Source organism: Heteronotia binoei, chromosome 2, assembly GCF_032191835.1.
Source record: "Heteronotia binoei isolate CCM8104 ecotype False Entrance Well chromosome 2, APGP_CSIRO_Hbin_v1, whole genome shotgun sequence".
In the NCBI taxonomy this organism is placed as follows: Eukaryota; Metazoa; Chordata; class Lepidosauria; order Squamata; family Gekkonidae; genus Heteronotia; species Heteronotia binoei.
Window position 1 is genome coordinate 24,047,455 of NC_083224.1, and position 14,119 is coordinate 24,061,573.

At 51.1% G+C, this 14,119-nt stretch overlaps 1 protein-coding gene across 1 annotated transcript in view; it reads right to left on the minus strand.

Annotated features, from left to right (window-relative positions):
- The window catches only part of SS18L1 (SS18L1 subunit of BAF chromatin remodeling complex), a 49,707-nt gene that overhangs the window by 26,354 nt on the left and 9,234 nt on the right, over nt 1-14,119 (minus strand). The window contains exons 2-3 of the mRNA XM_060233223.1: nt 3,166-3,242; nt 763-847 (exon numbers count right to left, since the gene is read on the minus strand). Coding sequence (XP_060089206.1) covers nt 763-847; nt 3,166-3,242 — 162 coding nt within the window. The remainder of the gene's footprint in view (nt 1-762; nt 848-3,165; nt 3,243-14,119) is intronic.

The window sequence follows — 14,119 nt, forward strand, 5'->3', positions numbered from 1 at the left end:
TTTTGCCATGAATACCACTGGCCAGTCTCAACCTAGCCTACCTCACAGGACAGTTGTGGAGATGAAAGACAGAAGATGACCTTCTGTGTTTCCTGAGGAAGGGTAGAGAGTAACAGGAATTTATTTTTCTCCATACAGACATTGGCGGAAATGGTTTTTGCTCCAAGTTATTAGCATCTTTAAATTAAATTAAATTAAATTTTTAGATTTATATCCCGCCTTTTCCTGCAGATGGGTTCAAGGAGGCCTTACAACAAAATTCAACACACAGATTAGAATATAAAACACATTATAAAACACACAGTGTAAAAGTCTGAGGGCAGTTTAACATATCAACAACAGGCTTAGAAAGGCATGGCAACACAGCAGTATGGAGGCCAATAACTGGCAACATAACATGGTCACAGTGATGGTAAAAAATATTGGGGAGTTAAAAGCCTGGCAGAAAAGCCCTGCAGGCCCTGCTAAACTTTAATAAGTCCCACCCAGTTAACTAATTTTTATCCCATCCTTCCACCAAAGAATTCAAGGTGGCTGGCGGGTTTCTCTCCATCTCACGTGATTAGCACAACAACCCTGTGAGGTATGTTAAACTGAGAGAAAATGACTCGCCGAGGTCATTCAGCTGACCCCCAGGGTGGTCATTCAGCTGACCCTCAGGGTGGAGATTTGAATTTGTCTCTCTCCATTCCTAACCTTACGCTTTAGCAACCAACCAATATATGAACACTCATTGGATTGCATTTGGTGTGTTGTACTTACAGCTGGAAGCAGTGACTGCATATTCTGGTTAGAATCTGCTATCGTTGCCAAGTAAACCAGGTTTCTGTGCAAGATTTGTTGATATCTACAGGCAAGAGAAAATAGCATTTGGAAAAGATGAACCATGTTGGAAAGCTTCTCCATCCTTTCATAATTCTTATTATTTCTCTTTCTCCTCCGCATGATATCAGTTTATTCTAATTTACCTTGCCTTTGGTATTCTGTACTCAGATGCTAAAGTTTTGTGTAGATTCAGAAGGAACTGAGCTGCAAGCAGGCTGTACCACTTCAAACACTCATACTTCTTCACAGGAAAACCCCCAATTATCCGAAATTGCCAGCCCCCAGGATGTGACTAGAGATCTCCTGGGATTACAACAGATCTCCAGACAACAGAGATCAGTTCCTCTGGAGAAAATGGCTGCATTGGAGAGGGGGACTCTATAGAATTATGCTCGATTGAAGTCCCTCCCTCCCCAAACCCCACCTTCTTCAGGCTCCACCCCCCAAATCTCCAGATATTTCCCAGCCTGGACCTGGCAACCCTACCCTGCACTAACATGTCAAGCAGAAGAGATCTAGCCTCTTTCTCCTTGATAGGCTAGGTTTCTATGAGGAGGGGAAACATTTTGTATGGATGAAAGATCTGCTGCAGTATATTTCCTACACCTGAAGGCCGTACTGGTGAACAAGACGAAAAAGAAGGAGATGAAGAAAAAGAAGGAGAGAAGGAGGAGGAGAAGGAGGATGAAGAAGAGAAGGAAGAAGAGATTGAATTTATACCCCGCCTTTCACTCAGAATCTCAGAGTGGCTTATAATTGCCTTCCCTTTCTCTCCCCCCAACAGACACCCTGTGAGTTAGGTGGGGCAGAGAGAGCTCAGAGAGAACTGCTCTTGAGAGGAACAGCTCTGAAAAAACAGTTCTGAGAGAACAGTGACTGGCTCAAGGTCACCCCGCTGGCTGCATGTGGAGGACTGGGGAACCAAACCCAGTTCTCCAGATTAGACTCTGCCACTCTTAAACACTACATCTCTATGTGGAGGTAGAAGACAAATAGAAGGGTAGAAGGCAGATTTTTGTATGGATGTGTCTGGCTGATCTGCCTATGGGGCAGAGCTCTCAGTAGGAAAAAAAAAGTAGGCAGGCCCGACTTGGGATTGGTGGTACATGCTGTAAACTTGGTAGACAAAAGGGCACTGAGCTGCGCATGACTACTGCAACTGCTAAGCAAACAGTGGCATGCATAAGAGAAGCCATGTTGGATCAGGCCAGTGGCCCATCCAGTCCAACACTCTGTGTCACATAAGAACATAAGAGAAGCCATGTTGGATCAGGCCAATGGCCCATCCAGCCCAACACTCTGAGTCACATAAGAACATAAGAGAAGCCATGTTGGATCAGGCCAATGGCCCATCCAGTCCAACACTCTGTGTCACACAAGAACATAAGAGAAGCCATGTTGGATCAGGCCAGTGGCCCATCCAGTCCAACACTCTGTGTCACACAAGAACATAAGAGAAGCCATGTTGGATCAGGCCAATGGCCCATCCAGTCCAACACTCTGTGTCACACAAGAACATAAGAGAAGCCATGTTGGATCAGGCCAATGGCCCATCCAGTCCAACACTCTGTGTCACATAAGAACATAAGAGAAGCCATGTTGGATCAGGCCAATGGCCCATCCAGCCCAACACTCTGAGTCACATAAGAACATAAGAGAAGCCATGTTGGATCAGGCCAATGGCCCATCCAGTCCAACACTCTGTGTCACACAAGAACATAAGAGAAGCAATGTTGGATCAGGCCAATGGCCCATCCAGTCCAACACTCTGTGTCACACAAGAACATAAGAGAAGCCATGTTGGATCAGGCCAGTGGCCCATCCAGTCCAACACTCTGTGTCACACAAGAACATAAGAGAAGCCATGTTGGATCAGGCCAATGGCCCATCCAGTCCAACACTCTGTGTCACACAAGAACATAAGAGAAGCCATGTTGGATCAGGCCAATGGCCCATCCAGTCCAACACTCTGTGTCACATAAGAACATAAGAGAAGCCATGTTGGATCAGGCCAATGGCCCATCCAGCCCAACACTCTGAGTCACATAAGAACATAAGAGAAGCCATGTTGGATCAGGCCAATGGCCCATCCAGTCCAACACTCTGTGTCACACAGTGGCCAAAAAAACCAGGCACCATCAGGAGGTCCATCAGTGGGGCCAGGACAGTGGAAGCCCTCCCACTGTGCCCCCCCACCCCCGCAAGCACCATGAATGCAGAGCATTTGGCAAAGGGATTCGGAATTTCTCAAAATAAGAGGATCTTCCCCTGCCACTCCCAGACGACAACCAACAAAGAAACAGTAGCCCAAATAGCAGTTCAACAAGCATAAATACTCACTGAGTACATTCCGCTGTCTTGCCCTTGCTTTGATAGTCCATAATACATTGTATTAGGTGGTGGTTCTCATCCAACATCTGCATTAAAGGGAAGAGGGAAAAAATAAAGATCAAAAGATCAAAGAAAGGGGAGAAAAGATCAAAACATAGAGGTTTTTATCCTTTCATTATGCAAAGTTTTCTGCCATCTTTCTCTCTCACATGATCTTTATGCAAGCGTAATCAGGGCTTTTTTGTAGCAGGAACTTCTTTGCATATTAGGCCACACCCCCGTGATGTAGCCAATCCTCCTGGAGCTTACAGTAGGCCCTGTACTAACAGCCCTGTAAGTTCTTGAAGCATTGGCTACATCAGATGGTTGTGGCCGGATATGCAAAGGAGTTCTGCTACAAAAAAGCCCTGCTGGTTACCTTATTGACAAGCACAAGAACATCAGTTTTTCCACTGGGTAAAAATGTGTAAGTGTGCATTCCTCTAGAACTGTGTGCCTGAATGGCCAGCTGCTTCTTACAACAAGCAGGAGCTGCAAAGATCAGTCTTCTTACTGCAGAGATACTTCTCCATGGTATGCATAGGGAGGGGAGGGGGGGGTTAGTGGTCAGAGGAGCTGCCATATTGAGAACAGCATGAAATCTGCATCAATGACTATACTGATGCTGCAGTCCAAAGGAGCATTACATTCTCAGTGCGTCCTTTCCTCCTTGGAGACATTTCCCCCCTTTTCAGAGAGAGAGAGAGAGAGAAGAAAGGTTTTGCCGAACTGTGCACTGGTAAAATGGCTCTTAGGAGCAACTCAAAAGCTATGATTGTCTGATTTCTGCCTCAGGCCAAACTTACTGTTTCCAGGTATTGCTGCTGGAAGGGGGAAAATGCAAAGGAAACCTAAGGCAATGGAGTCAGGATATTTTTATTTGTCTAATGTCTAAGAACGCAGAAAGCCCCAACATTTGTTTTCTGGCTCTTTTCTTTTTTAAGATTTAGAAGTATGCAGCACAGCTGCAGATTTTATACCTGGAGAATTTGGGGGCGGAGCCTGAGGAAGGCAGGGACATCAATGGGATCTGATGTCATAGAGTTGCATCTTCCAATGCAGCCATCTTCTCTGAGCAAACTGATCTCTGTCACCTGGAGACCAGCTATAATCCCAGGGGAACTCCAGTCACCACCTGGAAGTTGGCAACCTAGAGATTAGGGTTGCCAGCTTCCAAGTGGAAACCAGTTAACAGAACTGTGGGAACTATAACAAACAGCAATAATGTAAAGGTAAAAAAAGGTAAAGGTAGTCCCCTGTGCAAGCACCAGATGTTTCCGACTCTGGGGTGACATCGCATCACAACGTTTTCACGGGAGGTTTTGTATGGGGTGGTTTGCCATTGCCTTCCCCAGTCATCTACACTTTCCCCCAGCAGCAAGCTGGGTACTCATTTTACCAACCTCATAAGGATGGAAAGGCTGAGTCAACCCTGAGTCGGCTACCTGAACCCAGCTTCTGCCGGGATCGAACTCAGGTTGTGAGCAGAGAGCTCAGACTGCAGCTTTACCACTCTGCGTCACAGGACTCCTAAGTAAAACTGTGGAATCACTCAAATAGTTACACAGTATTCATAGCCAAAATTTATATCAAGCACAATAACCACAATACCTACACAATTACATATATCATTCTAAAAGTGAAATGGACACAATTTAAATACTAAGTCACAATACTAAAGGTACACAGTTCAGTATTACTTAAAAAAACCCAGTCTTTTCAGTCCTTTAGCATCCAATCCAATAAAGACCTTCAAAGGAATAGAAATTCATTGCTGACAATCTCACCTGCAGAATGATTTAAAGTGCAAGTGCAGATGTTGGTTCTGTTGACAAATTCCTGGAGAGGGCAGGGACCTCAGTGGGGTACAATGGCATAGACTGAGCCCACCCCTTTGTAATGTCTCCCTTTGGCTGTCGGTTCCCAGGTTCCCCCCTGTAATGTCTCCCTTTGGCTGTCGGTTCCCAGGCACCCGTTCTTGGGTCCATTCAGCAGAGACAAGCTGGCTCAAAACGTCGGCCATTTATTTGCAAGGAGACAGCTCTAACCACTAAAAACATCAGCTAACATACAAAACTGGAAACTGAAACAAGAGCTCCACCCAATAGGACCAAACCAAATCACACAGATGTTAGGGGAGGAGCAGACTGTTCCGTTACCAGGGCCGGCGGCGCTACCCAATAGGCCAGGTAGCTATCTTGAGCTATCTTGCACAGTCCCTTTGAATTCTAAGGACAAAAAAAGTCCATTCTATGTAACATCATCTCCTCAAGGCCTACAGAATGCCAAACTGTTTGGAAAAGAAATCAGATCAGACCTGAGAGGGAGCCGGGAAGACAGGAGGAGGTGGATAAACAGGACAGCTGAAAGACCAGGAGTTGCACGTGCTCAGGCCAACCATGGAAAACAGCTCCAAAACTTTATAGTAGGCTAGGAGCACCCCTTCTCCCTCTGGCACTTTTCTGCCAAAATGACCACATAACCAAGAGGAAGGGTGCTACTCCTTCAGTTCTCCTGCTGCAAAGCGTTTCTCCATTTTTTTCCCTTCTTGATGCTGACATTTGTTTCTATTGAAAGTTTTGTCATCAACAGCCTAGCTTCCTTGCTGAGACTCAGCATGAATTACAAAGTTATGAAACCTTTTGAGCTGTTGGCAACAGATAACTAATTCTGTTGTCATGTAATCAGCAGTGGTTTGTAGCTGAGGTTGTGTGTATTAATGTTCCCAATTACTTAACTAAATCATGAATGTTAACTATTTAAAACTGCCATGTAAGACCATAAGAAGACAACAATGGCCCATCCACTCCGGCATCCTGACTCACACAACGGCTGGCCGACTAATCCCTCAGGATGGCAAAAACAGGGCATAAAGGCTGAGGCCTTCCCCAGATGCTGCCTCCTGGCTCCAGGATTCAGAGGCTCACTGCCTTTAAATGTGGAGGTTCCCCTCAGTCACCATTGCTAGTAGCCATTGATAGACTTATCCTTCAAAAACCTATCTATTCCCCCTTTAAATACCTGTGGCCATCACTACATCTTCTGGCAGATAATTCCACATTTTAATCACTCTCTGTGTAAAGTAGTCTTCCCTTTTCTCCATCCTGAACCTACTGCCCGCCCATCGACTTCATTGGATGCTCTTGAGTTCTAGTATTTTGGAAGAGGGGAGAAAAATTTCTCTTTGTCAGCTCTCTCCGCCCCATGCAAAATTTTACAAGTCTCTATCATGTCCCCGCTAAGTCATCTCTTTTTGAAACAGAAAACTCTCAGGCTCTTCAGCCTTTCCTCATAGGGAAGGTACTCCAGCTCCCTGATCATCTCGGTTGCCCTCCTCTGCACATTTTCCAGCTCCACAAAATAAAGCTCTGCATAGAAAGAAGTACTGCTCAAGAACCTCTGGACTCAGTACAAGAAGAATGCTATACTCTTTCAAGGCACTTTTCTTCAGTGTCTGAATTGTTCAACTCCTGACCCGCTAGTGTCAATTTTTAGGCAAGAGCTATGGTCATAGCTAGGAAAACAAAATCCATACAAATTCCCAAGCAGCAACATCCCGTTTTTCTCCTAAGCAGGTGATCAAGCCCTGGGGATCCTTCTACTCTGCAGCTCATCAATTACAAAGACTTTCCTAACACTGAAAGTCAATCTACCCTTCTGTGATTTAAATATATTGAGTCTAGCCCTATCCCCAGCGGAGGCCGCAAGCAATTTTTCTCCTACTTCCGCTTAAAAATATTTTAAAACAGTCACGATGTGCCTCCATCATTCGTCATTTCTCTTGGCGGTCCCCCCGGGTCATATTTTTAAAGTGAGATCAAAATACAGGATCTATGCTAGTGATGCATTAAAACGAGGGCTTTTTTTTTTGTATGCAAAGGAACTCCTTTGCATATTAGGCCACACACTCCTGATGTAGCCAATCCCCCAAGAGTTTACAGGACTCTTAGTATAGGGTCTACTCTAAGCTCCAAGAGGATTGGCTACATCAGGGGTGTGTGGCCTAATATGCAAAGGAGCTCCTGCGGCAAAAAAAGCCCTGATTAAAACTGACTCTGTTCTTCTTTATACCTCGGCACAAAATGCCAAGCTAAACTTCTAAGAGTCTGGAGTTTGCTCAGATTTCAAGTCTGCCCTATTGGTCAACTTCCTATTTGTAACCTTCCTGGGATCTCCAAACATCCAGTGTTTGTGGCCTTCCTCCATCATTGGAGGGGACATGATGTATTTTGCCTTTGCGAAATTCACTTCTAGCTCACTTTTCTCCCCAGTTGGGACTCCAAGTGGTTCCCCCCTCCTCCATTTTCTCACAGCGACAACCCTGTGAAGTAGGTTAGACTGAGAGTTTGTGACTGGCCCAAGGTCACCTAGCAAGCTCCCATGGTAGAAGTGAGATTTCAAAACTAGTGGGAATTCAAATCCGGAGCATAAGCAGGACCCTGTTGGATCAAACCAGTCCATCTGGTCCAGCATCCTGTCTCACACAGTGGCCAAACAGTTCCTTTGAATGGCCAACAACAGGGCATAGAGGCAGAGGCTTTCCCCTGGTGTTGCCTCCTGGCCCTGGGATTCAGAGGATTACTGCCTCTCTATATGGAGGTTCCCCTCAGTCACCCTCGCTAGCAGCCATTAATAGACTTATCCTCCATGAATCGATTCCCCTTTTAAAGCTGTTTGTTCCTGGGACCATCATGACATCCTCTGCCACATCGCCTACAGCCTGATCCACATTTTAATCACTCTCTGTGTAAAGTGGTATTTCCTTTTGTCTGTCCTGAACCTACTGCCCATCAGCTTCATTGAATGCCCTCAAGTTCTAGTATTTGGGGAGAGGGTCAGCCGGAGAGACCACAGAAGAGAGGGAGCAAAAGGAGGTTAATAGAGAACAAGTTAAAACATGGAGGTATAATGTAGAAGCCAGTGTTCTCTCTAAGCTGACTTAGTGTGAGCTAGTTCACAGTTTTTAAGCCTCCAGCTCACACATTTTTGTCTTAGCTCAGGAAAAACGGTCCCAGAGCAAGCTAATCTATGCAGTAGCTCACAACTTTAATGCCAGTAGCTCACAAAGTAGAATTTTTGCTCACAAGACTCCACAGCTTAGAGGGAGTACTGGATGAAACAGTAATAAAACTGCTTGCCCGTGATTATGAACGTAAGTACAGCCATGTTGGATCAGACCAAAGGCCCATTGAGGGCAGCATTCTGCATTCTGTTCACCCAGTGGCCAATCAGATGCCAGAAACCCATGAGCGGAATCTGGAACAGCATCCTCCCACTCACGCTCCCCACCGATATAAAGAGGCAAATGCCCTCTGCTTCTGGAGTTGGTAACAACAGACAATTTAAGTTGCGCTCCACAGTCTACATCAGGGGTCCCCAACCCCCAGTCCGTGGCCTGGATCCGGTCCGTGGCCTGTTAGCAACTGGGCCATGAGTTGTATAATTATCTCATTGTATATGTCACGGCTGGGGCCGGGTCAGGCAAAGTCCAGAGGCAGTCCGAGGTCTGTAGCCAGTAAGCAGGAGGGTCCGAGGCGCCAAATCCGAGTCACTGTAGAAGTATCGCAGGTCTGAGGTCCAGAAGCCGAGGTCAGGGAGTCCAGAAGTCCAAAGCCAAAGTCAGGGAGTCAGGAACCAAAGTCAAGCCGGAGTGGATGCTAGAATGTCAGGGAGATGACTAGTTGCTTCCACAGAGCTTCCTCCCAAAGCCCACAGCTATATAGCCCTCTGCTGGCTGTTGCCCGTTTGGGCTAATTGCTGGCTCAGGGAGGCAGCCAGGATCCTGTTACCACTCAAGCATCCTTGCTCTTAGAAGGGCCAGAATCCTCTCAGAACTCAGGGCTCAGGGAGCGTCTTGCTTGTGAGCGTGCCGCCCTCCTCCGATCCCTGAGGTCCTGCCGGAGGCGGTCACGCACACGAGCCACCCGAGAGGGCGAGGCAGGGGGGCTGGGATCTTCTCCAGCAGGAGGCAGGGGCACTGGTGCAGGTGGCAGGGGCACAGTTTCCTCATCAGACTCAATTTCCTCTGAAGGGTCCCCAGCACCCATGACACTATCCCCCCCCCCAGGGCCCCCCTCCGTCGAGGGACCTGGAAGGTCGGGGTGGTCGTTGTGGAACTGGTGCACCAAGTCCGGGGCATGAAGATTGTCCTCGGGCTCCCAAGACCGGTCTTCTGGGCCGTATCCCTCCCAGTCCACCAGGTACTGGAGGCCTCCACGATGGTACCGGGAGTCCAGGATCTGGCGCACCTCATATTCTTCCTCGTCATCCACCAACACTGGTGGTGGCGGCGGTGGGGAAGGAGTCCGAGCTGGGTCAGGGGGTGCAGCCGGAACAAGGAGGGAGCGATGAAACACGGGGTGAATGCGGAGGTGGGGTGGCAACTGGAGCCTGAAGGCGACGGGGTTTATTTGTTCAACGACGGGGTAGGGTCCAATGAACCGTGCATCCAGCTTGTGAGACCGACCAGGCCGGCGCAGGTAGCGAGTTGAGAGCCACACCTGATCCCCCGGCTGCACTGGAGGGCCTTCTTGCCTCTTTCGGTCCGCAGCCCGTTTATATGCCTCCTTGGCTTGCTGTAGCTGCTCTCGGAGCAAGTCTTGGCTGGCACGGAGTTCTTGCAGGTAGGCATCGACGGCGGGGACATTCGTGGGTGGTAGGATCGCTGGGAAGAACCGAGGGTGGTACCCGTAGGTTGCAGCAAACGGGGTCATTTGGGTGGATGAATGGACCGCGTTGTTGTATGCAAACTCCGCTAGGGGCAATAGAGTGGTCCAGTCATCCTGCTGGTAACAGGTGTAACAGCGGAGATATTGCTCTAGCGTGGCATTGGTGCGCTCTGTCTGGCCATCTGTCTGTGGGTGGTAGGCCGAGGACAGGTGCACTCGAGTACCCAGGCTGGAATGGAGGGCTTGCCAGAACCGAGAGGAAAACTGAGGGCCCCGATCGGAGATCAGATGGGCTGGGAGTCCATGCAGACGAAAGATGTGTTGCAGGTAAAGCTGGGCCGTCTCCTGAGCTGTGGGGAGTTTCGGGCACGGAACAAAGTGGGCCATCTTGGTAAATAGGTCGACGACCACCCAGATACAAGTCTGACCCTTGGAGCGTGGAAGTTCCGTGATGAAGTCCATCGAGATGGTATCCCAGGGTCCTGAAGATGTGGGCAAGGGCTGCAGCAACCCTGAGGGTTTGGCTGGGATGTCTTTGGCCCGTCGGCAGACATCACAGGAGCTGACATAGCGGGCAACATCAGCGCGAACTCGTGGCCACCAGAATTCCCTTGTCAGCAAGTGGGTGGTCTTATGCTGTCCAAAGTGCCCGGCGGGTAACGAGTCGTGGGTCAGGCGTAGCACTTCTGCCCGCAAGGGCCCGGGCGGCACATAGAGGCGTTCGCGGTGTAGCAAGAGGCCGCCTCGAGTCGTGAACTCCCCTGTTGGGTCATCTTGGAGAGCCTGGAGGTGTTGCTGGACCCAGGGATCATTGGCCTGGCTAGCCCGAATGTCCTCCACGAGTGCTGGTGAAGTGGAGGTGGCTGCAAATACTGAGGGCGGCAGGATTGGAGCAGCGGGCGCGGTCTCAGTTGAGGCAGGGGCGTATTCCGGTTTCCGGGAGAGCGCGTCTGCTTTCCGGTTCTGGGTATGGGGGATGTAGGAGATCCGGAAGTCGAAGCGAGAGAAGAATAGGGACCACCGGATCTGGCGCTGGTTGAGACGGCGGGTGGTCTGGAGGTGTTCCAAGTTCCGGTGATCGGTGAGCACTTGAACAGGGTGGCGAGCCCCTTCGAGGTAATGTCGCCAAACCTCAAACGCCGCCTTGATCGCGAGCAACTCCCTCTCCCAGATGGTATAGTTCCTCTCTGCAGCAGTGAGCTGCCGCGAGTAATAGGCGCAGGGCTGTAGTGGCTGGGACGGCTCCTCGCGCTGGGACAGCACTGCTCCCAGGGCCACGTTGGAGGCATCAGCTTCCACCGTAAAGGGAAGCTGGGGGTCGGGGTATCTCAGGAGTGGCCCGGTGGCAAAGCGAGTCTTCAGGGTGGAGAAGGCGTTATCGGCCTCTGGGGACCAGTGGAAGGGTTCTTTGGGGCGGAGTAGTTGAGTCAGGGGTGTGGTCAGGGATGCGTAGGCCGGGATGAATTGCCGATAGTAGTTGGCAAAACCGAGGAACCGCTGCAGGTCTTTGCGATTCTGAGGAGCCTGCCAGGTCAGGACCGCTTCTACTTTTTTCGGGTCCATGAGGATCCCCTGCGGTGACACGATGTGCCCAAGGAACTCGACGGAGCGCAGGTCGAAGTCGCACTTCTCCAGCTTGGCGTAGAGACCATGGGCTCGTAGGCGCTGCAGGACCTGGCGGACGTGCTCGGCGTGCTGGGCAGGATTGCGGGAGTAAATTAGGATGTCATCCAGGTATATGATCGCGAAGCGGTCGAGCAGGTCCCGGAATATGTCATTCATGAACCTCTGGAAGACAGCGGGGGCATTGGTCAGTCCGAAGGGCATTACCAGGTGCTCGTACTGCCCGTATCGGGTCCCAAACGCGGTCTTCCATTCGTCTCCGGGCCGTATGCGCACCAAATTGTACGCTCCACGGAGGTCCAGCTTGGTGTAGATTTGGGCCCCCTTTAGGCGATCCAAGAGTTCAGGGATCAGTGGTAGAGGGTACCGGTCGCGGATGGTGATCTTGTTCAGGGCCCGGTAGTCATTGCACAGCCGGAGCTCCCCACTTTTCTTCTTCACGAAGAGCACTGGAGCAGATAGGGGAGAGGTTGAGGGTCGGATGAATCCGCGTTTCAGGTTCTTGTCCAGGGAGTCTCGCAGAGCTGCCAACTCCGGCTCCGACATTGGGTACAGACGCCCCACCGGGAGTGGTGCCCCAGGTACCAAATCAATGGCACAGTCGTAGGGCCGGTGAGGGGGAAGCTGATCAGCTCCTGTCTCTTCGAAGACATCAGCAAAGTCCACATACTTCTGAGGGAGCTGAGGACCACCACTCGGGATGCCAGCTGCTAGAGTGGTGGGAGGAGTCAGATGGGGGCATGGGTCTCGGAAGCGTAGTTCCTGCTGGGCCCAGTCCACGATGGGGTTGTGCAGCTTCAGCCAGGAAAGGCCTAGAATCAGCGGGAAGCGAGGCATGCGGGCGACATCAAACCGCAGCTGTTCTTGGTGCTGCTGGACGTGGAAGGTGATGGGACAGGTCTCCTGGGTGACGGGGCCAGAACGGAGGAGGCGCCCGTCAATAGCCTCCACCAGCGACGGAATCCCTTTTGTCTGCACAGGGATCTGGTGCTGCTTCACAAAGGCGGCATCTATAAAACAGTGGGCCGCTCCCGAGTCCAGCATGGCATACACGAACAGCCAGCGTTCGTCAGGCAGACGGAGTTTGACTGGTAGCAGGAATGGCCCTGGGGTATCAGCCCGCTGTTCGGAGGACCCAGCTAGTCGCCCCAGGCTGGGGGGTCCACTTACGCCTGGGGCTGCCCTTTTGGCGGCGGTGGCAGCGAAGGTCCAGGTATCCGATGCTTAGCAGGGCAGCCAGAGGCATAGTGGCCTGCCGTGCCGCAGTAGAGGCACAGATTCTGCGTGCGGCGTCTGGTCTTTTCCTCTGGGGTCAGGCGGGGTCGAGCAGCTCCAAGCTGCATAGGCTCATCCTTGGTGCTGGTACTAGCTGGGGACGGGCGAGGAGCCAGGTAGCACGGCGCAGGGAGCTGGCGCCCTCTGGTCTTGGCTTGGCGGCGACTTTCCAGGCGGCCATCGATGCGGAGGCAGAGGGTGATAAGTTCTTGGAGCGTGGGTGGCTGCTCCACCCTGGCCAGTTCATCCAGGACCTCCTCTGCCAACCCCTCAGTAAACTGGTCCATCTGGGCAGCCTCATTCCACGCCAAGTCCTGGGTCAGGAGCTTGAATTCAGTGGCATATTGAGCCACCGAGGAGTTGCCTTGTTTCAGTGCCCTGATCTTCCGGTTGGCTGTGGCTGCTTGGACTGGGTTTGAGAAAGCAGCAGACAGGTGGGCCTCAAACCCCTGGTAATCAGTCAGTAGGGGAGAGGACGCGACCAGTAAGGGTGTGGCCCATTTGGCCGCCTGCCCCTTTAACAGACTGATGACGAAACACACCTTGGTTTTGTCATTGAGGAAGTCCCGTGCTCTCAGTTCAAAGTACAGCCGACACTGTGCTAGGAAGGCAGGAAATTCTTCCACGGCACCCCCAAATCTGTCAGGTGGGGGAACTGGGCACTTGGCTGGAGCACTGGCCGCAGGTTGTTGCTGCAAGTGCACTACTGCCTGTGTTAGCTGCTGTACCTGGGCTTGGAGCGCAGCCAGTAGTTCTGTGGTTTCACTTGCTTCAGCATCCATCCTGTGGAGTGGGTGGTTGTCGGTGGAAGCAATCTGTCACGGCTGGGGCCGGGTCAGGCAAAGTCCAGAGGCAGTCCGAGGTCTGTAGCCAGTAAGCAGGAGGGTCCGAGGCGCCAAATCCGAGTCACTGTAGAAGTATCGCAGGTCTGAGGTCCAGAAGCCGAGGTCAGGGAGTCCAGAAGTCCAAAGCCAAAGTCAGGGAGTCAGGAACCAAAGTCAAGCCGGAGTGGATGCTAGAATGTCAGGGAGATGACTAGTTGCTTCCACAGAGCTTCCTCCCAAAGCCCACAGCTATATAGCCCTCTGCTGGCTGTTGCCCGTTTGGGCTAATTGCTGGCTCAGGGAGGCAGCCAGGATCCTGTTACCACTCAAGCATCCTTGCTCTTAGAAGGGCCAGAATCCTCTCAGAACTCAGGGCTCAGGGAGCGTCTTGCTTGTGAGCGTGCCGCCCTCCTCCGATCCCTGAGGTCCTGCCGGAGGCGGTCACGCACACGAGCCACCCGAGAGGGCGAGGCAGGGGGGCTGGGATCTTCTCCAGCAGGAGGCAGGGGCACTGGTGCAGGTGGCAGGGGCACA